This window comes from Stegostoma tigrinum, chromosome 1 (genome assembly GCF_030684315.1).
Source record: "Stegostoma tigrinum isolate sSteTig4 chromosome 1, sSteTig4.hap1, whole genome shotgun sequence".
In the NCBI taxonomy this organism is placed as follows: Eukaryota; Metazoa; Chordata; class Chondrichthyes; order Orectolobiformes; family Stegostomatidae; genus Stegostoma; species Stegostoma tigrinum.
Genome location: NC_081354.1, coordinates 114654811 through 114682595, shown reverse-complemented (window position 1 = coordinate 114682595; position 27785 = coordinate 114654811). Strand labels below are relative to the sequence as shown.

At 39.9% G+C, this 27785-nt stretch overlaps 1 protein-coding gene across 2 annotated transcripts; it reads right to left on the bottom strand.

Annotated features, from left to right (window-relative positions):
• Positions 1 to 312: 312 nt before the first annotated feature.
• Positions 313 to 27373, bottom strand: pdgfrl (platelet-derived growth factor receptor-like). 2 transcript variants are annotated; one of them, XM_048528900.2, is made up of 6 exons: positions 27059 to 27369; positions 24834 to 25155; positions 20784 to 20935; positions 16563 to 16856; positions 10886 to 11025; positions 313 to 1921 (listed from the first exon to the last, which is right to left on the bottom strand). In XM_048528900.2, the coding sequence occupies exons 1-6, from the start codon at positions 27114 to 27116 to the stop codon at positions 1733 to 1735; spliced, it is 1155 nt and encodes a 384-aa protein (XP_048384857.1). In that variant the 5' UTR covers positions 27117 to 27369; the 3' UTR covers positions 313 to 1732. The 2 variants fall into 2 exon arrangements, with proteins under 2 accessions (XP_048384857.1, XP_059503973.1); XM_059647990.1 differs by having other exon boundaries at positions 1797 to 1921; positions 10890 to 11025; positions 27059 to 27373.
• Between the last annotated feature and the right edge of the window lie 412 nt (positions 27374 to 27785).

Below are 27785 nucleotides of genomic sequence, written 5' to 3'. Positions count from 1 at the left end.
GTGATAGAATAAGGAGAACTGTGAAGCTGGGAGATTAATTCAATGCCTGATTTTCAAGTGTGTTTTCCAATCCGGTAAATTCTGTTTCAGGATAAATGATTGGAAAGTTAAGAATGCCTCAAACCAAGCATGCTGACCTCTGATCTTACTTCTGTCAATGTGGGCTGTATGCCAAGAGTAAGCCCTTCAAAGGTATACTTACTTTTTCAAAGCGTGTCCTCTGCAGAGGAGTCAAAAAGAAACAACTTCAACTCGGCAAGTTTTTTGCTATTAAGTTTAATTACAAATGTGTAATATAATCTTTTACTTAGTAATGCAATTTGTTAATATCATCTACTGGGGCTGATTTATTAATTTTAAGATCATTTACTAATGCATTTTATTGAACAGAAATTAGACAATGCTGCATTACAAGCTAATGTGGCACGAAGTTGCTTAGAATTCCTGTCAACATCCTTGACACGCTTTACAAGGAAATAATTTATGGTTGCTACATTGAGCAGAACCCAGTACTGTATGAAAACAGTAATTGCTAACAGGATAACCACTAAATCAAATCATTAGCATTTAACAACTAAGCTATTAATTATTTTACGGAGCAAAAACTATAATTATTTGATTATTTATCTAAGGCTTTTTTATATTAAACATTTTGTACTAGGAATAATGGACTTCAGCAAAATAAACTGAAATAAATGCACAGGATAACATTCATTAGTTTTGTTTGCTATATACGGGTCTTTTAAAAAAAAATCATCTAGCTGTGCTACTTAAAGGAAAACAATGGTTAGCAAAAACACAGATTTAGCTGGAGAACTGCATCTGCCAAAAAAATTCATTCCAGACACCTTATTAAACACCATGAAATAATGTGTGCATGGTAGCAGAGTATCTTGCCAAGATCTGTGAAGTGCTCCACATATTCATGCATCATTTATACACTAATACTTTGGTTATAGGTCAGATTTCATAAAAAGTGCAATTCCAATTTTTAAATGATTCAGAAATTGAACTATCTTCTTTCCAAATTTTTCCCAAGATATTGAACTAATCACTGGATTACGCTCTTGAGGATGTGTACAGCTTAGGTTTTCTTTCCTGTGTGTCCTATCCTGTGTCTGGATACACAGCAAAGGTTAAGTAAGTGATTGAAAGGGTTATTAGTCAAAAACATATGGAGTTTGTTATCATTCTGTGAATTTTGAATACCAGATGTGAAATTTTAATGCTCTGTAAAGCAACGCAACATTTCAGCCAGTATCAAATATCCTGTGGCCAGGAGTCACCAGATAGAAATTCTGATTTTATTGCATACCCTCAGAGTATACCCTCCACCTGTTTCCCATACCATACATCCAGCTCCCATTATGGAATCGGGACTAGTTTAACTGTTGTGCACCCAGAACTAGTTTGGCAGAGCCCACATGCAACCAACAGATAAGGCATGCTTAATTTCTTCAGTCTGGGCTGGTATTCAACCCAATGGGAAAATGTCAATATTGCACCCCCACCATGATTACCTCCAGGTTTTGTTCTGTTGATTTAGGAACTATTCTGTTTCAAAGAATAAATGTTGTTAGGGGTGCCTGCAATTGCAAAACTTTGGTGCAGAATAATTTAGGAACTCTATGAAGAAATATAAATTATATCTCAGGTGTTAAAAATCATTAAAGAAGTAAGATACAAGTTGTTTTTACTGTTCTGAGGAAAGTCTCACACAATGTGGGTTCCATTAGTAAAAATATATTTGTGTAGCCACTATAGTTTCTCCTATTAAATTTCGAGCAATACAGATGTAATCCCCTACGTCAATAGTTTCAATATCATCAATGTACAGCATACTCTTTGATAGTCTGACGGTATGTCCATTGTTCCGATCTATTAGTCTCCATTTTTCCGTGATGATCACCGGCCTTTCATCCTGTTGAAGTAATCCAAGCATTAGATAGTCCTTGATTTATGACACATCAGTGCAACAACAGTAATGGGTGCAATGGAAAGGAATCAATCTAAAAACATATTAGCGCATCTTCAGTATCTATCTTTGAAAGTCCCTAAAATTATCTTTTCTTATTTGACTTACATTCCCCAATGCTAAGTAACACTTCACAGCTGAATAGATCTCTGCTATTGCTGCTGCTTTACTGGCTACCAAAAGTACAAGAAAGTGTGATGTGTTTGCCACAATTTGAGCGATGCCTATGTTTGTCAGACTGGCTGTTTTTTCCTGTCCGTAAAAAATCGCCCTTTCTTTTTTCCCTCTGATCTCATATTTAAGAACCCCCTGTGTGAGCCGCTATCCAACTACCCTGTGGAAACAATGTTAATTACCACATCACTGCTTCATTAGAAATTTATCTTTACAATCGGATAGTTACAAAGATTTAATATACCAGAGGCAAACTGAATACATATTTAAGTTCTTGTAGTGAACTGTAAAAATCAGGCAGACCTCCATATCAATCTCTCTTTTGTACTGAATGAGATGACAAAATTGCACTTAGAAGCGAAACTCAGTGATTTCAGCAATCCTGAGCTACGTAGATGAAAAAGTTAGTAATGTATATTTTAACAAATATGTTATAACCATTTCTCACTGTCAGAAGAAACTGCTGTTGAATAAATGTAAAATGTAATGCCAAAAATGCAATGCTAACCTCTTCAGATAATTGGATGAGCAAAACTTATTTTTACAAATCTCACGTCAGTGAAGAAAGGGACTTACGTTCATCATTTTCAATTTTGTGACTTCTTTGCGGGAAACATTGCAGGGCTGTCTTAGAAAGATGGATTGTATCCATGTTTATCTAAGTTGTATGAAGCCACACAGGGACCATAGTGGAAAATGTCAATCAGCAAGTCAGCAAAGTGAATAGTAATATTCGAGGAAGGGTCACTCGATGTGAAATGTTAACTCTGATTTCTCTCCACAGATGCTGACAGACCTGCTGAGCTTTTCCAGCAACTAATGTTTTTGTTTCTGATTTACAGCATCCACAGTTCTTTCAGTAGAACAATGTTCTACTTTTATTTAATTTTCAGATGTTTCGTCACCATTCTAGGTAACATCATCAGTGAGCCTCCAACGAAGCGCTGGTGTTATGTCCCGCTTTCTATTTATCTGGTTAGGTTTCTTTGGGTTGGTGATGTCATTTCCTGTGTTGACATCACCAACCCAAAGAAACATAACCAGATAAATAGAAAGCGGGACATAACACCAGCGCTTCGTCGGAGGCTCACTGATGATGTTACCTAGAATGGTGATGAAACGTCTGAAAACGAACCTTCCAGCTCAGCGAGCAAACTCACATCCAGACCTCAACCTGAGCTACAAATCTTCTCAAAACTCGCTAACTTTTATTTAAGCCAACAAAGTAACTTATTAACATAGAAGTAAACCAGCATGCTTAACTTTCACTGATGATTAATTTCTCTTACTGCATTTGATTTATTTTGTGTGAAATTTTTAACCAAGAAGACAGAACTCACTGTAACAATGACAGAATGTAAGGGAATCTGACAGGAAAGTCAGAGGTTTCTTATAATGATGCCTGTACTATAGCCCTAATATGTTCAAAGGTATCATTGCATGACAGCAATACCACTTCAAGTGAAAAGTCATTAGTCAAAAATGTTAATTCTGTTTCCCTCTCCATGGATACACTTGACCTGATCATTTCAAGCACATTCTGCTTATATTTCAAATTTCCGGCATTCAGTGATTTTTTTTTCGTTATATTTGGTGACTGCTTCAGGGGGGATTCTGCAAGCGGCGTTTGAAATATTGCTAAATATATTCTGCGTCTACTCCACGATCTTAATGTTTCTATTAAATAATATTTTCCTCTTTTGTTAATTTCCTTAAATATTAAGAGCTGTTCATGACATATCATTTTGGGCAAACTGAACCTGAGAGTTAACAATATATGTCAGTGATGCCGGATTTTTAAAAATATTTTGAAAGACACTTAAAAGAAGTTGTCATTGAGATAGTTAATGCACTAGTTTTAATTTTCCAAAACTCACTTGATTTGGGGACTGTCCCATTGGATTTGAAGGAAGCAAACTCCTTCATTCAAAAGGGAAGAATAAAGTTATTAGTTTAACATCTATCACAAGGAAAATGTTCAAAGGTATTATTGAAGAAGTTATAGTAGTAATCTTGGATAAATTCAAGATAATCAGGCAAAGTTATGGAAACATAGAAACATAGAAGATGGGTACTGGAGGAGGCCGTTCAGCCCTTTGAACCTGCTCCACCAATCATCACAATCATGGCCGATCATCCGACTAAATAACCTAATCCTGCTATGCACCATAACCTCTGAGAGGCATAGATAGAGTTGATAGCCAGAGACTATTTCCCAGGGCAGAAATGGCTAGCACGAGGGGTCATAGTTTTAAGCTGGTTGGAGGAACATATAGAGGGGATGTCAGAGGCAGGTTCTTTACGCAGAGAGTTGTGAGAGCATGGAATGCGTTGCCAGCAGCAGTTGTGGAAGCAAGGTCATTGGGGTCATTTAAGAGACTGCTGGACATGTATATGGTCACAGAAATTTGAGGGTGCATACATGAGGATCAATGGTCGGCACAACATTGTGGGCTGAAGGGCCTGTTCTGTGCTGTACTGTTCTATGTTCTATGTTCTATGTTCTATAATAAAATGTGAGGCTGGATGAACACAGCAGGCCCAGCAGCATCTCAGGAGCACAAAAGCTGACGTTTTCAGGCCTAGACCCTTCATCAGAGAGGGGGATGGGGTTAAGGTTCTGGAATAAATAGGGAGAGAGGGGGAGGCGGACCGAAGATGGAGGGAAAAGAAGATAGGTGGAGAGAGTATAGGTGGGGAGGTAGGGAGGGGATAGGTCAGTCCAGGGAAGACAGACAGGTCAAGGAGGTGGGATGAGGTTAGTAGGTAGGAGATGGAGGTGCGGCTTGGGGTGGGAAGAAGGGATGGGTGAGAGAAAGAACAGGTTAGGGAGGCAGAGACAGGTTGGACTGGTTTTGGCATGCAGTGGGTGGAGGGGAAGAGCTGGGCTGGCTGTGTGATGCAGTGGGGGGAGGGGACGAACTGGGCTGATTTTGGGATGCGCTGGGGGAAGGGGAGATTTTGAAGCTGGTGAAGTCCACATTGATACCATTGGGCTGCAGGGTTCCCAAGCGGAATATGAGTTGCTGTTCCTGCAACCTTCGGGTGGCATCACTGTGGCACTGCAGGAGGCCCATGATGGACATGTCATCTAAAGAATGGGAGGGAGAGTGGAAATGGTTTGCAACTGGGAGGTGCAGTTGTTTATTGCGAACCGAGCAGAGGTGTTCTGCAAAGCGGTCCCCAAGCATCCGCTTGGTTTCCCCAATGTAGAGGAAGCCACACCGGGTACAGTGGATGCAGTATACCACATTGGCAGATGTGCAGGTGAACCTCTGCTTAATGTGGAATGTCATCTTGGGGCCTGGGATAGGGGTGAGGGGGGAGGTGTGGGGGCAAGTGTAGCATTTCCTGCGGTTGCAGGGGAAGGTGCCGGGTGTGGTGGGGTTGGAGGGCTGTGTGAAGCAAACAAGGGAGTCATGGAGAGAGTGGTCTCTCCGGAAAGCAGACAGGGGTGGGGATGGAAAAATGTCTTGGGTGGTGGGGTCGGATTATAGATGGCGGAACTGTCGGAGGATGATGCGTTGTATCCGGAGGTTGGTGGGCTGGTGTGTGAGAACGAGGGGGATCCTCTTTGGGCGGTTGTGGCGGGGTGTGAGGTATGTGTTGCGGGAAATGCGGGAGACGCAGTCAAGGGCGTTCTCGACCACTGTGGGGGGAAAGTTGCGGTCCTTGAAGAACTTGGACATCTGGGATGTGCGGGAGTGGAATGCCTCATCCTGGGAGCAGATGCGGCGGAGGCGGAGGAATTCGGAACAGGGGATGGAATTTTTGCAGGAGAGTGGGTGGGAGGAGGTGTATTCTAGGTAGCTGTGGGAGTCAGTGGGCTTGAAATGGACATCAGTTACAAGCTGGTTGCCTGAGATGGAGACTGAGATCCAGGAAGGTGAGGGATGTGCTGGAGATGGCCCAGGTGAACTGAAGGTTGGGGTGGAAGGTGTTGGTGAAGTGGATGAACTGTTCGAGCTCCTCTAGGGAGCATGAGGCGGCGCCGATACAATCATCAATGTAACGGAGGAAGAGGTGGGGTTTGGGGCCTGTGTAGGTGCGGAAAAGGGACTATTCCACGTAACCTACAAAGAGGCAGGCATAGCTGGGGCCCATGAGGGTGCCCATGGCCACCCCTTAGTCTGTAGGAAGTGGGAGGAATCGAAAGAGAAGTTGTTGAGGGTGAGGACAAGTTCGGCTAGGCAGATGAGGGTGTCGGTGGAGGGGGACTGGTCGGGCCTGCGGGACAGGAAGAAGCGGAGGGCCTTGAGGCCATCTGCATGCTGAATGCAGGTGTATAGGGACTGGACGTCCATGGTGAAAATGAGGTGTTGGGGGCCAGGGAATTGGAAGTCCTGGAGGAGGTGGAGGGCGTGGGTGGTGTCACGGACGTAGGTAGGGAGTTCCTGGACCAAAGGGGAGAAAATGGAGTCCAGATAGGTGGAGATGAGTTCGGTGGGACAGGAGCAGACTGAGACGATGGGTCGACCAGGGCAGGCAGGTTTGTGGATTTTGGGAAGGAGATAGAAACAGGCCGTGCGGGGTTGGGGAACAATGAGGTTGGAGGCTGTGGGTGGGAGGTCCCCTGAGGTGATGAGGTCATGAATGGTGTTGGAGATAATGGTTTGGTGCTCGGGTGTGGGGTCATGATCGAGGGGGCGGTAGGAGGTGGTGTCGGAGAGTTGGCGTCTGGCCTCGGCGATGTAGAGGTCAGTGTGCTATACTACCTACTAACCTCATCCTACCTCCTTGACCTGTCCGTCTTTCCTGGACTGACCTATCCCCTCCCTACCTCCCCACCTATACTCTCTCCACCTATCTTCTTTTCTCTCCATCTTCGGTCCGCCTCCCCCTCTCTCCCTATTTATTCCAGAACCCTCACCCCATCCCCCTCTCTGATGAAGGGTCTAGGCCCGAAGCGTCAGCTTTTGTGCTCCTGAGATGCTGCTGGGCCTGCTGTGTTCATCCAGCCTCACATTTTATTATCTTGGATTCTCCAGCATCTGCAGTTCCCACTATCACCATAACCTCTGATCCCATTTGCCCCAAGTGCTATATATAGTCTCCTCTTGGATACATTCAATATTTTGGCACCAACTACTTCCTGTGGTAATGAATTCCACAGGGTCACCACTCTTTGGGTGAAGAAATGTCTCCTCATCTCTGTCCTAAATTGTCTAAACGGAATCCTTCTGCGGTAACCCCTGGCTATGGACACACCAACCATCGGGGATATCCTCCCAGCATTAACCTTGTCTGGTTTTGTTAAAATTTTATAAGTCTCTATGAGATCCACTCTCATTCGTCTGATCTCTAGCGAAAACAATCCTAGTCTAATCAATCTCTCCTCATACGTTAGCTGCACCATTCCTGGAATCAGCCTGGTAAATTTTCACTACACTCCTTTGAGAGCAAGCATTTTGTGAAAGGGACATTATGTTTGACAAATCAGTTGGAGTTCTGCGTGGATGAAAGGGATCTAAGAGACATGCAAGGGATACACATTTCCAGAAGGCATTTTATAAGGTGCTACATCAAAATGAACAAATGAAAAAGTACAGCACAGGAACAGGCCCTTCAGCCCTCCAAGCCTGTGCTAACCATCATGCCCTAGTTAATCTAAAACCAACCTGCCATTTTTTGATCCATATCCCTCTATTCCATCTCTATTCATGTGCCCATCTAGGTATCTCTTAAATGTCTTCAACGTGCCTGCTTCTACCACCTCTTCCGGTAGTGTGTTCCAGGCTGCTACCACTTCCCTCACGCATCTCCTACCAGGTCTCCTCTCAGCTGCCAACTTTCCAGTGGAAGACAAAAGCCTACAGAGTAGATGGTAGCATGTTGACTTGGATAGGTATTAGGCTAGCTAACAGAAAAGTAGATTGACAAAATGTGATGAATGGTGTGCTAAAAGGATGAAGATATGATAGCCGAATTTGTTGTTGACACAAAGATAGATTGGAAAGTCAGTTGTGAAGAGGGTATAAGGAAGATAAAAAAGATATAAATTGGCTAAGTGGGTGGACAAAGATGTGATAAAGGGAGTACAATGTCAGAAAATGTGAAGTTGTCTATTTTGTATAAAATAGTAGCATATTATTTAAATAGCGAGAGATTGCATAGCTTTGAAATACAGACAGATCTGTGTGTCCTAGTGCATAAATCATAAAATACAAGTCTGCAGGTGTTGCAAGAAATTAGAATAGCTGATAGAGTGCTATAATTTCTTCCATGGGGAACTGAATACAGAGGCAGGGAGGTTTATGTCTTAGTTATACAGGACACTTGTGAGACTGCATCTGGAGTAGTGCTTACTATATTCGCAATCTTTTTGAAGGCTGGATGTAAATATGTTGGAAGCAATTCACAGAAGGTTTACAAGGCAGATTCTGTTACAGGGGAAAGTTTGGACAGGCTAGGATTGAATCCACTGGTGTTCAGAAAAGTGAGAGCTGACTTAGTTGATGTGGTCTTGACGTGGTTGTGGACAGTATGCTTCGTCTTACGGGAGAATCTAGAAACCGGGCTCGTTGTTTAAAAATTAGGGGTTGCTCATTTAAAGCAGAGGAGCATAGGAACAGGAGTAGGCCATTCAGTCCCTTGAGCTTGTTCGGTCATTCAACAAGATTGTAGCTGATCAGTGGCCTAACTCCATATGCCTGCCTTGGGCCCATATCCCTCAATACCTTTGCTTAATCAAACATTGTCTATATCAGATGTAAACTTAACAATTGAATTAGAATTATCTACCAGCTGAGGAAGAGAATTCTACATCTCCACTACACTTTGTGTGTACAGAAGCTTTCTAACTCCATGATCGTGATGAATAGTGCAACAGGCTCAAAGGGCCAATCAGCCTCCTCCTGCTCCTATCTTCTATGTTTCTGTCCATCCTGAATGGTCTGGTTTAATTCTTAGGCTATGTCCCCTGGTTCCAGAATCTTCATTCAATGGAAATAGTTTGTCTTTCCCTGTTGACACCCTGAAAACTTCAATTTGATCACCCATTAACCTACTAAATTTAATCGGCATAGATGAGTTGGACCAAAGGATCTGCTTCTGTGCTGTATGACTCTGTGACTCAATCCACGGCATTTAACCTTGTGCTTTCTAAAATTATCCTGATTTATTCTTTCTCGATCCAAAATTGATAATTTTGTATTTGTTTATATATCAAAATCAGTCTGTCACAGCTTTGCCCATTCACTTAATCTATCTATGTCCTATTGCTGTTTTCTGTTGTCACTGATGCTGTCGACAATTCTGCTCAATTCTGTGTCATCAGAAAATTTGGATATTTGACTTTTTAAATGCTATTATCTGAGTTGTTAATGAATATTATAAATCATTGGGGTCCCAACACAGCTCCCAGCAAGGTACCACTAGTCACTTCCTGCCAATTGAGTACTTTTCCATTATTCCAATTCTCTGTTTCCTGCCAATCAATTTCATATTCATGTACCTAATTTGCCCTCAATTCCATGAGTATCCACTTTAGCTAACAGTCTCTGATGTGGGACTTTATCAAAAGGCTTCTGGAAGTCCCTATAAACAAAATGGACTTTTCTCAGTCATCCTTGTCCCCTCTTCCAAAATCTATGAGATTTGTCAAATGTGACCTCCCCTTCATGAGTCCATGCTTTCTCTACCAGATTAACTAAAATTTTTCGTAGTGGTCGGTTACCCTATTCTTGATTACAGATCTCAACAATTTCTCTACAGATGTTAGGCTAATTGGCCCGTAATTCCCTGGTTTCACTGCAGCACAAGAGTGGTTTTACATGAGCAAAAATCCTCCTAGAACCAGGGAACTGGTTAGGGCATCTGCAATGTGTTTTGGAATGCTTCGAGTCCCTTAATTCTTTGTTTCATTGTTGATGATTTACTTGATAATTTAATTTTATTTAGACTGTGACCCCGATCCCGTGTTAATTTCTTTAGGACTTCCAGCAAGCTATCCTCCTTTTCTGCTGTGATTACTGAAGCAAAATAATGGTTGATCATATCTGCATGGTCAATGACAATATCCCCACTCTCAGCCTTCAGTAGAACAACAGTATTTTAACCAGCTGCTTTCTCTTCATCGAACTATCTCTTCTTATTGTCTTTTATTGTTCCAGAGATGGGGAAAAATAAAACTCTCAGAAGATTCAGAATTTTCGGAAATCTCTTCCTAAAAAGGCAGAGGAAGCAGCATCCTAAAATATTTATCATGCAGAGATTGAAAGATTATTTTTAAGTAAGGGGGTGAGAGGTTATCATGGGTAGGCAGGAATGTGGATTTGAGGTTTAAATCGATCAGCCATTATCTGTTTGAATGATAGAACAGATTTGTAGGGCTGAATGGCCTACTCCTAATTCATATATTTTTGCAAACTCACTGAAGACTATTAATTTTCAATATAGCTTGGAGCTCACATTATACCAACAAAGGCCCGATCCTGGTAAAATAAATATTCCACATTTATTAGAAAGGAATTTGTGTTTTCAACACATCACAGTTCTCCACTTTCTCCAGAAATACCACAAGCATTTCAATTTAAGAGATTAATGTGTGAATATAAACTGTACAATAAAAGACTAATTATAAAGATGATACTTTGCTCTGACCTATCACTTTTCCTTTCCTTGCATCACAGTTTAGAAACATATATGGGAACCTTGACAGCCATTCTGATGTGTATACATCTACTTGCCAAACAATAAATAACATTAATTAGAAATAGAGCAAATAAAACATATTACCCACTGTCCTGGATATTTCCAAGTGAAGTCCACTGGTTCATCTGGGTCTCCTACCACCGTACATGTCACATTAACCTGATCGCCACCAGCTACTGCATTTGATGAAGCCTCAATACTTGTAGATGGAGGGGCACTGGTAGCTGCACACATATAACACAGTACAATACTCAGTTAGTGACAAGTTACCTTAAATATGAATCACATTTCACAAAGTAAACTGACCAATTCCTCAGTAAAGCTCTAAACACAAAATGAATGTCATTTAAAAATATAAAGATTCACTGTATTAAATGTAAGTAAAAATATTCAGTTTGCACATTGCAAAACTCATTTGCACAGAAATCAAGTTGCCTTATTAGCTGCTTTGTTATAGAGAACTACAATTGTTTTTATTAGCAATTATCTTGAATGATTTTTTTTTCTCACTTACCTTTCACCTGGAGACATTGATTCATTTTTGGAAGCAATTTAAATTTACCGGAATTTCTATAGTACTGTTTCACATCTGAGCTTAAGCAATGAATACTGGTGTGATCTTCTACCACAGTGGGGAAATGATATCTTTCCAAAGTATGCACGTTGCATTGTGGTTCTGTACTTAATAACACATGAAAGGGCTTCTGCTTGGATATTTTTTTCCAATTCGTAACATACAAAGCTATTTATCATAGCAGACGACATGTCCATCCTGGGCCTCCTGCAGTGCCATAATGATGCCACCCGTAAGTTGCAGGAACAGCAACTCATATTCTGCTTGGGAACCCTGCAGCCCAATGGTATCAATGTGGATTTCACAAGCTTCAAAATCTCTCCTACCCCCACTGCATCCCAAAGCCAGCCCAGCCTCCGTAACCTGTTCTTCCTCTCACATCTCCCCTCTTCCCACCTTAAGCCGTACCTCCATTTCCTACCTATTAACCACATCCCGCCTCCTTGACCTGTCCGTTCTCCCCGGACTGACCTATCCCTTCCCTACCTCCCCACCCATACTCTCCTCTCCACCTATCTTCTCCTCTATCCATCTTCGGTCCGCCTCCCCCTCTCTCCCTATTTATTCCAGTTCCCTCTCCCCATCCCCCTCTCTGATGAAGGGTCCAGGCCCGAAACGTCAGCTTTTGTGCTCCTGAGATGCTGCTTGGCCTGCTGTGTTCATCCAGCTTCACACTTTGTAATCTCGGATTCTCCAGCATCTGCAGTTCCCATTATCTCTGATTATAGGTTTGTTGTGTGCTTGCATTGTTTTTCAATTCCTAACACACAAACAAAACTAATTATAGTAGCCAATATTATAGGTTTGTTATTTCATAAGATTGGGTACAAAACCATTTCACCACTAAATTATTTTTTAAAATGTCTGTCATTATAAGTGCACATAAAGCATCATTAAATATAAATGTAACAATACTCCAGGCACAACTACACCACTTATTCGATTCAGTTCTGATTTCTCTGATCATAATATAACAGAGAAAAAGCTGGTATCATTAGTTATCTGTGAATGAAAACTATGATTATTCAACCATAATGCCTCTTTGATACTGAAGTACAATAGCTTTTAAAACTCAGATTAAGTAAACATTGGATCTGATTCAAAGGAAAAGATTCAAAGGAAAAGATACAATTAAGAGATTGTATATCAGAGCAAGCAAACTGTACCATATCAGATTGGCTAAATTTCATTTGTTTTGATGATGATTCAGTGTTCGGTAAAAATGTAACTAATGCATGTCTCATGCTTTTAAAGAGATGATTCTCTTTATTTTAATGGATTGACTATCTACATCATTTAAAATAAACAGTATCACAGCTTCAAATTCCTACTATTATTAGCTGTACCATTTATGCACGAATGGGAAATTAATACTGAAATTCAAGTCTTGGGGTGAATAATGACTCAAATTTAATGATATACAATTCAACTGGATGCATGATTTATGATGTGTTCTGCCTTCAATAGGTACTACAAAGGTTGAATCTTACCCGAGAATCACTAAACGTTTGAACAAGGAACATGAGTACGTCACTTGGCCCTTCAAGCCTTCTGCGCCATTCAATAAGATTTTGGTTGATCTGACTTTAACCTCAATTCTGCATTCTTGCATTTCCCTGATAATCTTCCATCATGTCAAGAATCTAGCTACGTCCACCGTAAAAATATTTCTAGATTCTGCATCCACTGCCTTTGGGGAATGGAATTCCAAAGACCCTCAACCCTCTGAGATAAAATACATTTCTTAATCTCTGCTCTTAAAGGGCATCTTGTTATTTTTAAACTATGACTCCTGTTTCTAGACTCTCCAACAAGAGGAAACATCTTTTCCATATCTACTCGTCAAGTTGTCCCAGGATGTTATATGTTTCAATTAAATCACTTCCGACTTCTAAACTCCAGCAGATGAAGGGTTAGTCTGTCAAACCTCTCCTCATACGTCAACCCATTCATTCCAGATATTAATCTCAGAAACTGATTCCAATACGTTAACATGCTTCTGTAAGTTTGCTGACCAGTACAGAGTACTCCAGATAGAGTCTCATCAATACCCTGTATAACTTAAGTATAACCTTCCTACTCATGCATTCAGTTCCCCTTGCAATAAAACATAACATTCCATTACCTTTCCTCATTACTTGCTGTACCTGAATACTAACCTATGATCCATGTACTAGGTCACCCAGGTCTCCCTGCATCTCTGAGCTCTATAACTGCGTACTATTTAGATAATTTTTTTTTAGTCTTTCTGCCAAAAAGAACAATTTCGTACTTTACCACATTGTACTTTGTTTGCCACATCTTTATTTATTCATTTAGGCTTTCCATATCCTTTTGTAGGCCTTTTATGCCTCTTCACAACAATTTAAAGCATTCAAGTAATAAATAGCAAATAGACAATACAGAAAAGAATACTTTGCCCAGTTAAAAGGTAAACAAATCTGTAATATCTAACAACGTGATGCCTATTAACTAGCTTTGTAGTTATTATTGTCCAGTCAAATTGAGATGAGGTCACTGTTCCTTAATTGAACAATCCACCTAACTGGTCAATTGGGATTGTACGCACTAGAGTTTAGAAGGTTGAGGGGAGATCTAATAGAAACCTACAAGATAATGTACGGTTTAGAAGGGGTGGATGCTGGGAAGTTGTTTCCGTCAGGCGGGGAGACTAGGACCCATGGGGACTGCCTCAAAATTATAGGGGGTAAATTTAAAACTGAAATGAGACGACATTTCTTCAGCCAGAGAGTGGTGGGCTTAAAGAATTCATTGCCATGGAGTGCAGTGGAGGCCGGGACGTTGGAGGCCTTCAAGGCAGAGATCGACAAATTCTTGATCTCAGAAGGAATCAAGGGCTACGGGGAGAGTGCAGGGAAGTGGTGTTGAAATGCCCATCAGCCATAATTTAAATGGCGGAGTGGACTTGATGGGCCGAATGGCCTTACTTCCACTCCTATGTCTTATGGTCTTATATCAGCATGATAGCTTCAGCCCGTTTGGCATCAATTCTGAAGTTGTAGACGCCAGAAGGTTCCATGGTGATAATTTAAAGAGATGTATCAAGATTACTAATAATTTCATAAAAAGAACATCTGATGGATATTATCCCGGTTTGTCAAATAAATTAACAGTCACTGTTTCATATTTTGTATTTCTATAGAGTCAGTATTTATTGCCTGACCCGAGTTGCACTTGAGAAGGTGGTAGTAATCTACCTTCTTGAACTGCTGAAGTCCATTTGCCGTAGGTTGACCCACAGTGCTGGTGGGGAAGGAATTCCCAGATTTTGACCCAGTGAAACTGAACGAACAGCAATTAAGTTCCAAGTCAGAATGGTGAGCAGCTTGGAGAGGAACTTGCAGGTGATGGTATTCCCAGCTATGTCATGTCTTTGTCCTTCTAGATGGTAGAGGTCATGGGCTTGGAAGGTGCTATCCAAAGAACCTAGGAAAAATTTTGCAGTACATCCTCTAGATGGTACACACTGCTGCTACTAAATGACAATGCTGTACATTTGTGGATGTAATGATAGTTAAGTGAACTGCTTAACCTGAATGGTATCAAGCTTCTCAAGGGTTTTTGCAGCTGCACCCATCCAGGCAAGTAGGGAGCATTCCATCACACTCCTGCCCTGTGTCTTGTAGATGGTGAAGAGGATTTGGGTGTTACTCACTGCAGAATTCCTATCTAACCTGATCTTGTATTTATATGCTAGTCCAGTTGAGTTTCTGGTCATGGACACACCCAGGATGTGAATACTAGGGGATTCAGTGATGGTAAAAGTGACCATAATCTTATTGAACTTTATATTCAGTTTGAGGGTGAAGGGAGTGAAATTGACATTATCTTTTAAAACTTAAATTAGGGCAATACGAAAGCCTAAAACAAGGCCAACCTAAAGGAATTGTTAAATAAGGTTAAAGCATAATTAATTATAGATGCAGTTGCAGACGTTTAACGAGACACTTTAGAATATATAAGAGAGATACATCCCAAGTATACAAAAAATTACAAGGGACAGATCCGCCATCCATGGTCAACTAGAAAGGCAAAAGCGGATCTAGGCCCGATACGTCAGCTTTTGTGCTCCTAAGATGCTGCTTGGCCTGCTGTGTTCATCCAGCTCTACAATTTGCTATCTCTATTAAAGAAAAAATCATTTGATTGTCCAGGCAGACGCAGGTCAGAAGTTTGAACAAATTATGTAAAAAAAAACTAAAAAAAATGGAAAGGGGCGATTAGAATATGAGGTAAATTTACCTAGGAATACAAAAAATAGCAAAAGTTGCTGTAAAACATTTAAAATGTATAATTGTTTCAGAAGCTGTTCAGAATAGGTTCACTTGTTTCATTCTTGGAATGAAAGTGTTAACTAATGAAGAAAGGCTGAAAAGTCTACGTCAGATGGAGTTTAGGATAATAGGAGGCTCTTATTATAACATACAAGATACTGAAGAAACTTATTAAACTGGTGCAACACTGGGAACAGTAGCCAATAGAAAAATGTTTCTGTTTACGATTAGCTAGGTGAGAGTGGAACAAAATAAGTGCAGGCTCACTGAAACAAACAGGGGAAAGGTGTTCGAACATAATCATTACAAATAATAATCCCAAAAGTTACGGAGATGATGAAGGAGGCCAAGACACAAGGTTGGCAAAAGTAACTTTGATGAGTTAATTCACTGTATTAACTGAAGTATAATTAGTGTAAATTGTCCCTACATAACATAATCACACAAAGAGAAAAGAAAATAACATAAAAATACAAGTGTTCATTTTTAACCAGACTTGGGATTAGTCACTTAAACTGGTTAAATTTAGTCCCTCTGTTCCAGGTACAGAGTTTCACTTCACAGAGTACAAATGGGAGAATGAGGAATGGAAGACAGCACACCTCACTCTCTGATATTTACTCCCACTATTGGAGACATCAGTTATGAGCAGAGTCTCCAAATGTTATCTGGCATTCTTCTGTGTCACATGGAGAAAAACAAGTTAATTTGATTCAGTAACAAATAGAAATATCTTGAAACTTAAATTTGGAATCTATGTCTTTTTAAACAACAAAGGGAAATATAAAATCTATAATAATTATGTGAGGATATTTAATAAAGGTCAACACATCAGCAACTACTAAAACTTGAATTAATGTTTTATCTATTTACAATAGATATTCAATATTACCTTCAGTGTACAAAAGAAGGTAATTGCTTGATATCTGTGGAGTTCCCTCTAGGCTTGCCATGCAGTACACAACTCCCTTTTGCTCAAGACTAGGTTTATGAATAACAAATCCTTGTTTTGCATCATAACTAAGGACTGATCCATCAACAGTAAGCTCTTGAGGGGGGATTTCGCGATGCAATGTGACATTAGCCAAAGGTGTGCTCACGCGACATGGGATCACTGAAGGTCCATCAGATCGAAGGTAGATAATATCAAAGTAATTGGTTGATGGCACAAATAATTCAGATGGATCTGGGAAAATAAATAGTAAACAGGAACAAATTTATTTCTGGGAAATGTAAAATTAATTTACCTATTATAATTGGTCTAAAACTGTCACCTGTTTAAATTGGCTATTTTTATGCCAACAGGGGAAATTTTGGGGTAAAAAAAACAAAGCGGCTCTTTGTAAAATACTGATCACGGGTCTGAACATCCTGTGCAGCAAAGGGTTAGCATGTGTCAAGGCCTCAACAGGACAATCTGGAATAACACAATGCAGTTCTCAGCCCAAATACTTGCAAAACTGGAAAATGAATGCGTTCCTGACTAGATATACAATTGAAAAACATTTATGAGACAAAATTATCATACTTACATTTTCAATTTGAAGGTGATAAAACAAAATAGTTCAGACATCTTACTGGAAGATCAATAATAACAACAAAGAAAAGGAAGCTATGATGGAATAGGATCATTAAGGACAATATGTCAGGTAATTATAGAGAAGATAGAAATATTCACTAAATATTTTATTTTGCTAAATACTAAATACTAGAGATAGAACATGCTGACAAGACATTGAATGGATTAAATGAGCTATGAGAGAGTACATTTAAAATAAAAGAAGATCTTGTACAAACTAAACAAGTTCATAAAGGATAACACCCTTTGTCTGAATGGATTGTACTCACAAATTTTAAGATAATCTAGTTAAGGGATAGCAGAGGCATATTACAAACAGGGCCTGGGACAGTGTGGTGAAAATGGTGCTCAGCTCTGGGGCAGAAACAAGCTCATGGGGGGTGCTTCGCTCCTGAAATAAGTGCCATTCTTAAGTTCATATTGTGCTGCAGCAAGAGCCGAAGTTCATGTGGTCATTTAGCCTGACAACCAGGGGGCACTCTGAGTGATGTAGTCTATATTAGCTCAGTCTGTCCTCTTTCTACTGTGCAGATGCTGGACTCCAAAGTTCCACGTGCTGTTTTCAGTGTGCACGTAATGTACTTGGGGCTTGCTAACAAAGCTTGGGACTACACCATTAATGGTAAGACCCTGCAAAGCACTAAAAATCAGAGACCAAGGTATGCATATTCAAAGATCTCTGAAGGTAATAAGGGAAATGGATAAGGTGGTTCAGAAGGTAAGTGGGACATTTGCGGTGAAATTTTTATTCAATAAAATCTGGAATTAGAAGCTTGTCTACTGGTGAACATGTAACCAATTTTGATTGCTGTAAAAACCCATTTTGTTCACTAATATCCTTTATGGAAGGAAATCTGTCATCTTGAGATGATCTGACTTATATAGAACTCCAAACCCACAGCAATATGGTTGACTCTTAACTGCCCTGTAAAGCAGTCTAGGAATTTCCTTGCACCCATTTGCAACTGGAGACAGGCAACAAATGTTGATGGCCTTGCCATCAACATACGTATCTTATACAAAAGAAAATCTAACACCCATTCTGTGTTGAATTCTATTTAACCTTCAGGAAAAAAACAAAGTGAAATGGCAAACTGGGGGAGAAATTCCTTTGTACAGGGCTATTTCAATATCATTGAAGAACAGCAGCAGGCTGTTCGGGTACCAGCCTCTGCAGTTTGCCGTAAAGACCATGTCTTTCTTATTTTCCTATATTTTTAAAGGGGAAAGATTGCTGGAGAATTGCTGCATTTTTTTTAAAGCAAGGAACTTAATACTCGTTGTAAATACTGTTTACATAGTGTTATGCAATGTCTGAGTATAGCTTACAGACTTGCTGAAGCTGATAGGTTATGCAGAAATGAAGCTTTGGTTGGTTAAAAATGATAGATTTTTCTATGAACTGGTGACCACTTATCAATAATAAAGACATCTGCCTGCCAAAAATTGTGTGATTGGTTCTCAGATAGTTGAACAACTTGAGGCTGTGAACAACATAGAAGACTTCAGACCTCTGCCAACTTAGGAGGTCTCTTTGTTTTCTGCAATAAAGGCTACTTTAAGCCTGAAGAAAACCAATTTGTTTTCCTTCAGCAGTTGCTGCAAGCTGTGACTTTTAATTAATATGTCTGTAACCTTTTATAAGTGTGAGCCAGCCACCCTGTATCTCTCTCAAACCAGTGAAAACATCTAGAGATGGAGGACTGACAAGCAGCACTCTAATTAGCACACAAACTATCTCAGTAAGAGAAATTTTAGCCATGTCCTCTTGATATTCAATGGCATTATCATTGCTGAATCCTACACTCCCCAAATCATTAGGAAGTGGGGAGGGGTGGAATTACTGTGGACCAGAAATGGAACTCAACCATGCATGAAAATACACTGCATGAAGTTTGTAGTGGCAGAAAAGATGATAGGGCATTTATTTTTCTGATTGCATATTCTTGGTGCAGAAACTCATACAGCGGTAGTGGACATAGGAAATTACAAACACATAGTATTATAGGTTTTGCTCAAGTGATTTATCAATAAGTGCTCCCAGCACATAATTCTTTGCTCTTGAACAGGCAGTAAGAAAATTTAGTCAAAACAAAGAACTTTAGTGCTGAAGGAGCATAACAAATCTTCTAAGGTCTGAGAGTTTCATGGCGCAGAATTGTACTGGTCTGTATGTCATTGCTTATGGGAATTACTGCAAATATATTCTGGTAATTTAATCTGGAACCTCTGGTATGATTGGGAATGAAGCAAGACTGCAGAAAGATGAATTCAGATGCATGGAATCAGGAAAGCAAGCGATCTCTACATAATAAGCATATCTGAGATAACAGTTTCTGGATCATTGAGGGAATGAGAGAGCACACAAAGACTGCTTACAGAGCAAAAAGCTCATTAAAACAGACCCAGATTTTAAAGGATATAATGATGATTCTACAGCAAGGAACATTAGAATTAGCTGTAGTCAAAATGGAATAACCAACATTAAAATGATCACTTGCTAAACTCCCATGGAATCAGCACAATTTTAAATGGCGGCTGACCTTGCACAACTGGGATAGGCCAGAAAATTGGTCACACTGGGAAAACTGGTGATTCTTTACTGCTATTCAGTGAACCCTCTGAGATTGTATGTCAAATTAGGAAACATTTGGGCTGTGATACCTCCAGGATCAAACAACCTGACTGTGTCAAGATTCACAGTGAGTTAAATAACTACCTTCCTTGTTGTACCATTTTATTTTATAACAATTACTTAGGCACAAATGAAAATATGGCTAACATTAATAGAATATGTCCCAACATGTCTTTTGGATAGGAGGGGAAGGGGAGAAAACTAGTAAGAAAGGACATCTCAATGCTAAGCTGTTATGCTAACAATAGATCATCATAATTTCCTTATACCCACATATAATTTCACATTACAACAATATCAACTCACATTTATTTCCTGCTTTGGACACAGTATGCAATCCCAAGGAAACAGTGAGTCAAATACTGTCACTGAGTAAAAGATGGAGAATATTAGGGCAGATTATGAAAAGCATGGTCAAATTAAGGACAGAGAGAGAGAGATAAACAGATAAGTAAGGGTTAAACATAATATCCCTGCTTCTGAGTCAGAGACTCCAGGTTCAAGTCTCACCTCAGGAAATAATGGCCAAGGGAGGTGAGGTCATAAAAATGTGTTAGGTTAAGCATCAACATGCAAATCCCTCGAATCCACACAAACAGCAGGGATGGTAAGAGTGGAAGTGATTCATAGTCAGCCTTACGATGGAAAGAAGTTCGGGGCACCCAACTCTACTATCACCAGCTTCAGACTACAACATGTTAAAAGTGAATTTTGCCAAAACAACTTGGGTCTCCCTGAACAAGCCATAAAATATCACCATGTTTCCAATTACAGTGCCCCCATGTGGTACCACCTTGCTAAGTTATTGTTTCCTACTTTTACACCATTACTTCTGATAATCTATTTAATAAGCCAGAAGTTGAATTTAAGAGCCATATACTTCAATGGGAACAGGTTACCTGCCACAAAGATATATGTTTTGCCCATTCGCAGGTCATCTTTGCTACACTCCAGTCCATCACAGAGTATCACCCAGCAGCTGTATTCTCCGGTGTCTGCAGCTCTTGCATTGGTGACTGTTAGTTGGCTGTATTTTTGCTGTTGTACAATACTAAGAAAAAGAATGTTTTCACTTTTTATGACCAGTGAGGAGTGAGAATCGGCTCCTCTCTTTTTAATCCCCTCTCGGTCAGTTCAGTCACAACAATTTTTTTTTAATTTTTTCTGGCACATAGTTATCACACTTCAATTAAAACATTCTCCAGAAAATGAAGGAGCTAATTATTAAAGTTTTTTTCCAGCGACAGAAAAGGAATTTTATTATCTACTAATCCCAAAATATATAATAAAACATTGAACACACACAAGAACTGAAATATTAAAGATGGGGAAGGTGTCTGATACTAACAGGAAGACAAAAACAAATATGGATTAAATGTTTCAGAGTCATTGAAACTTGAATTTACGCCTGCATAGTTGTCTTGTTTCCTCATTATTAATGAAATTTGAAGGGTCCGAGAGTTTTTGGTAAATGGCTGCTTTTCCAAATTACTTTTACATCAGGGGCTACTTTGAGCCGATTCTGGTACAAGAAGAGTGAGAGAAAACAAGCCTTGGTTCTGTTGTTACTAATCCATTTATCATTATCTCTTTGTCCTACCAAGCAACCATTGGAAGTTTGTTTGTAATTTTTTTTACCCCAGTGTCTAACTCCAGTCTTTCTAAGCTCAATACTCCGCAGGCAACTTTTCCTCTCCCAATATGTAAAGCCATTATATAATTCCCCGAGGATCTTAGGTCAGTATACGTGTCTCCTTTGTGACAATGCTATGTCTTTAAGAGGTGTATTTTGTCCTTTTTGAATTATGAAGAAAGACTCCAAAGCCAATAAATAGCATGTGAAGCCTTCAGGTTTTTTTTTAAAGTTGAAACAGTAGAAATACCCTGAATGGGTGGGGTCATGCTCCCACAGAACCAGAATTTTTAGTTTTAACTTTCTGCAGTTGCTGGGGTCTTGAAGCTGGATTTGAAACTTATTCCTTTCTGTTACAGCTAAAAGTTGGGGTTCTCTTCTGGCTGCTACAATTGCATATGAGACAATCTGTTTTACTGAATTTGCCTTTGCCAAGGTTTATGAGATGTTACCATACTGGAATAGTTAATTTGCGATAGTTAATATATTTAACTTTGTTAAGCATTTCGACAGATTTACAGTTAAGCCAATTCTTTTCTTTTTACTTCATCTGCATTTAACTGTAGAGTAAAATTAAATGCATTTAGTTTAAAGTTTGACCAATTGCATTGCATCTGGAACATGACACCTTAACGCATCTTTAAAATCAGAAAAAGTTACAGTCTAGGCTCTCTTCTGAATACATTGTGAGGGGGTTTGGTCTCATCTATAACAGTTTTAAAAATTGCTTTAAGATTTTTAGGGCATCAAGACCATGAATAGGTTGGAGGGGAACTTGCAGGTGGTGGTGTTCTGATGTCCTTCTCCTTCTAGATGGAAGTGGTTGTTATTTTGGAAGGTACTATCTGAGGAGCCTTTGGTAACTAATTGCAGTGCATCTTGTAGATAGTGTACATTACTGTTACAGAGCATCCAAGGTGTCGGGAATGGATGTTTATGGATGTAGTGCCAGTCAAGTGGATTGCTTTAACCTGGATAGAGTTAAACTTCTGAAGTGCTGTTTGAGCTGTACTCATCCAGGCAAGTGGGGAATATTCCATCACGCCCTCGGATTGTGCCTTGCAAATGCTGGACAGGCTTTATGAAGTCAGGAGGCGAGTTACTCGCTACAGAATTCCCACATCTGACTTATTCTTGCAGGCTATCTATTCATTTGGCTAGTCCAGTTCATTTTCAGGACAATAGAAGCCCACAAGATGTTGATAATGGGAGATTCAGTAATGGTAATATTATTGAATGTCATGGGACAATGGTTAGATTACCTGGTATTTATGTGATGTGAAAACTACTTGCCATTTTTCAGCCTAAGCCACGGCACCGTCCAAGTCTTGCTGCACTGGAACATAGACCACTTCAGTATCTGAGGAGTACTGAATGATGCTGAAATTTGTCCAATCATCGATGAACATTCCCAGTTCTGATCTTATGATGGAGGACAGCTCATTGATAGAGCAGCTGACGATGGCTGGGCTTAGGGCACTACCCTGACAAATTCCTGCAGAGATGTCCTGGAGCTGAGATGACTGACTTCCAACAGCCACAAACATCTTCCTTTGCACCTGGTATGATTCTAACCTGCGCAGAAATCCCATGGGCTCCAGTATTGCTCCTGTGAGCCTGACGTCACACTCAACGGAACACTTTTAAAAATTATCCTTTTTCATGCTATCAATATATCAAGAAAAGCTTTTTCACATTTATGTTAAACATCTGTATCCTGTGAAAATTGTTAAAATAAGAAAAGATAAAACCTGCAATGGAACTATTTTTTGTTTGATTAAAATTGTGCTATTATGTTACTCTTCATTTTAGTGAATTCCCAGTGAGTTTTGATAAACTGCTAACAAAACTTCCAATAAAATTAATTTTCAGAGAAGTTTGTTTACATCTCCAAAACTTAATCCCATGGAATTGTAGAACAGTAGTTCAACTGTACAATGTACACAGTCAAGCAACTACATGGTGCATGTGACAATATCCCAACATTTCAAGTAGAGGGCCCACTGATGTCACACAGGCCCTGCTGAATGTATTGGCAGGTACTCAATACCACTTTGAAAATTGCATCCCAGTATCAGCTGGCCAATTGAGAGGATGAGGGCTGTAGGTTATTGGGACAGAGCAGTGTGAATGTGGCATATGGAGGTGCAGAATGTCACAAAGGGATTGATGGAGGGTATTATGGAATGAGTGAAGGGAGTGGAAAAAACAAGATTACAGTGAACTGTGGAGAAATCTTAAAGGTTCTGGATAAAATTGCAGGTCAGGAACGGCATCCTGAATGATATAACATGAAGGAGATCATTGGCTGGCAAAGGCATTCAGAGAACTTTGGGATGGAGGCATGCTCCAATCACAGCGTAGGTTTACCAGATTGGTCAGTGAGCTGTAGGACTCTACTTCTGTTCCACAAGCAGCACTAGAAAGAAAGATTAATGCAGAAAATGCTGAAAATACCTTACACATCTATGAAGAATTAACAGGTTGAACTTTCTCATCATTATAAAGGCCCATTGCTAGTACAGGAGGAGCAACCTGGGCAGAGTTCACTGGAGGTGACTAATTAAGAAGCTTGTTGGTGGGAGCAACATACAGTTGAGGATAACTCAGTGTGGAGCTGCAGGAACACAGCAGGCCAGGCAGCATCAGAGGAGCAGGGAAGTTGACGTTTCGGGTTGGGGCCCTTCTTTTTTCTGAAGAAGGGTCCCGACCCAAAACATCAGCTTTCCTGCTCCTCTGATGCTGCCTGGCCTGCTGTGTTCCTCCAGCTCCACATGTGTTACCTACGACTCCAGCATCAGCAGTTCTTACTATCTCTACAGTTGAGAATGATGGTCTACCTTTCAAAACAACAAGTTTAATCGCAGGTGGCCAATGTTGAGGCTGTAGGCAGGTAGAGAGCAAGGTGCATCCTTTATTGATAACGCATACAAGTGTCCCTAATGCCAAGAAAATGTCAGTGGTGACAGGAAGTGGCCCTTAATTAGGCAATCATTTCACACAACTGGTGACAAGAGCACAGTAACCGAGGCCACCATGTTCCCACTGCTAGTAATATACTCAGATGACGGGAAGTCATTAAGCTCCCCACTAACCTCCCAGTCTACGTCCATAGGCTTGGTCAGTTTCAATTCAATATTTCAATAGCAATATTTCAATAATTCAATAGCTCTGCAATTCTTCACTCTGATGTAAGGTGACAAAATCAAAAATTAACTCTATTTCTTTTGCCATAGTAATTGCTTGACCTCTAGGTATTTCCAACACTTCCTATTCATGTTTCAGATTCCATCATGCTCTGTATTTTGCCTTTTACCTGAACCTGGAGTGGTTTGAGTTGTTGAGGTAGGGTGGATAATTCCAGCCGATATTATTCCCTTTACAACGTAGCTCAATAGATTGCCCTGAGGCTAGCATTAATGTCTCCGCTGGTTTCTGGAAATGACCTTTATCCAAAACCTGTGTCATGATGAAGGTTGGCTTTAGGTCTTTGTCTAGGAACACTCTCTCCTTTCTCAGTTTTGGACGTTTTAGTTTAATTTTCTTATGTATTGCTCTGATTTTATTCTGTCCAACTGCTTTTTGTTTATTTTTTTCATTCCGTTGGGCAATCCTTTTCTCTTTCTTTTGACAATTCCCTAATAAGAAAATAATAAACATTTTCATGAAGAAGACAGAACAATAAAATCTTACTGAAATTGTTACACAAGCAATATACAGTTTCAGAAATGAATGAAGACTATTAAATGCTTCAGTAATATTTAAATAGCATAACTGCAAAACACTGAGGTTCAGAGGGCTTTAGGTATCCTATTACATGAATCACAAAAACTTAGTATGCAGATACAGCAGGTGATTGGGAAGGCAAATGGAGTTTTGTTGTTCCTTGAAGGGAACAAAATGTAAAATTTGGAATATTTTTCCACAGTGGTATGTTAGCGAGACCACACTTTGAGTTTATGGACAGTTTTGATCTCCTTATTGAAGAAAATCTCCTTACTTAAGAAGTTCAGAGAAGTTTCACTCAACTGATACCTGGAATTGGGGCTTATCTAACGGGGAAAGGCTGACAGACTGGGTGTTTAAAAGAATAAGTGGTGATAGTATCAAAATATAACATATTGATGGGACTTGATAAGGTGAATGCTGAAAGGATGTTTCCTCTTTTAGGACAGAGTGTAAGATTAGTGGACACAATTTAAAAGTAAGAGCCCTCCCATTTAAGACAGGGATGAGAAAATTTTCTCTCAGTGTCATAAGTCTTTGGAATTTCTTTCCCCAGAGAGCACTGCAGACTGGCTCATTTAAAGCAAAGATAGATAGATTCTTGATAAGCAAGGGCGGGGGTGGGGGGCGTGGTTATTCAAGCTAAGTGTAACTTGGAGTAGGTACAGCAGAGCCAAATGGTCTACTTTTACTCCAATTGTGTAAACTGGGAAGAGAACAATGAAGAAAGATCATGGACAGCTTGGTGGAGGTGTGGAAAGGTGCTTGTAGAGACCAATGAGGATGATTAATTTTGTTGAAAGAACTTGAAGGGACAGCATAAAGGGTACTATATTCTAAAGGGAAAGCAGGGTAGAGTGAGCTGAATGTGTATAGGTTTTTAAAGATGGTAGGAGAAGTGGAGAAAGCAGTAATACAGTTTGTTGGTCTTAATTGGAGGAGAAGGTGCAAGAGCAGGAGGTATAGGCAGAAAGTGGGAACAAAGTACAAGCTTATATAATCAACCATAATCATATTGAAACCTAGAGCAGATTCGCAGGACTTATATGGCCTACTCCTGCTTCTATTTTCTACATTTCTATGTTTCTGCCTCACACTGCTGTGCATTGAACTTCACCTGGCACCTTACAGCGCGGCCATCAACATTTCAATGTCTTTTTGAAGTTCTGTGTTGTCCTTCACAAAGTTTACAGTGCTACTCGTTTCACTTTCCTTAATATATATTTGAAATAACTCCAAGTGCACTCAAGGAGGTCTAATTCAATTCGATTTGACGCCAAGTGGAAACCATCGCACTTATACATAATGCAGTCTATCCTTACAAGGGCTTCTCGAGGAGGTTCAGTCACAACTTGACTTTATTGAAACCGTAGCGTTACTCTGCTGCGATGCAGAAATGCCGAAGTTGCACCGTGAGTTTATATTTCAACACGTTTTGCTCTCTTCCTTTAAATCACCTGTAGTCCTCTAACGGAATTCCCTGGCAATTGGTTTTGAAATCTCTATTTCTTTGCCATATAATAGGACAACCCTCCCCACCCCTCGCCGCCCGGACCTCAGAAAGGAACGGTACGTAGCTGGGAGATCCCAGTTTCAGTGGGCGCCCACGCTATCGTCTGGGACTACACATACACGAAAAAATAACATTCAGACTCATTTGGAGAATGCTCATTGAACTGCATTTTGATTTCATTAAGAAACAGTTCAAGATTTCAATTAGAAATCCAGAAAAAATAAAACAGTCCGAGGGAATCTAAAGTCAAAAGCGAAACACGTCGACACCTAATCGCCTCTAACTGTAACGGTGTCACTTACCGATTTGTAAAAGTAATTCGCAGAAAAAGATAAACAGCAAAACGCCATAAAACTTCATTTTACAGCTCTTCTCAGTAGCGAATAATCTGTTAGGAAAGGATATTGTACAGATGTTTATTTCTGTCGGAATGATTAACCTTCCCGTAGGAAGCTAGCAGACCACCTCCAAAGAGTTTAGCTGTTTGGTAAAAGCCACAGTCTGGAAATGCTTGGGATTTTTCAGGCGAGTCAAAATACGTGTTGAATGACCAAATTAATCGGAATAAGATGCTTTTCAAGTCGAGTGAAAAGATTTTCTATTCTGCAAGAAGGCTGACCCCTGTGGGAAACACAATGCTACAGCTAAATGAGACTGCAGCGTTAACATTCACAGCTATCATTACAATATGCAGTACAGGAGAGTAGATATAATTGCAACACACAAATACTAGAAATCAATACATAGTCTCTGTTCAAAACAAAGCTCTGATACCTTTTTTAGTTACAATGAGGAAAGTGGAGTTTAAGTTGATCAAATCAGCTACGTTCTCATTGAATGCAGAAAAGATTCGATGGGCTGAATGGCCTATTCCTGTTCCTATGTCTTATGGCCTTATGATTATAATATCATATAATAGACAGCGGTTATGATTGCAGTAATATACTGGAACATGTAGCAATATGTTCACGGGGTCAAATGCACACAACTTCCCTAACTGCACTAAGGAATGACCTTCAACACATGATC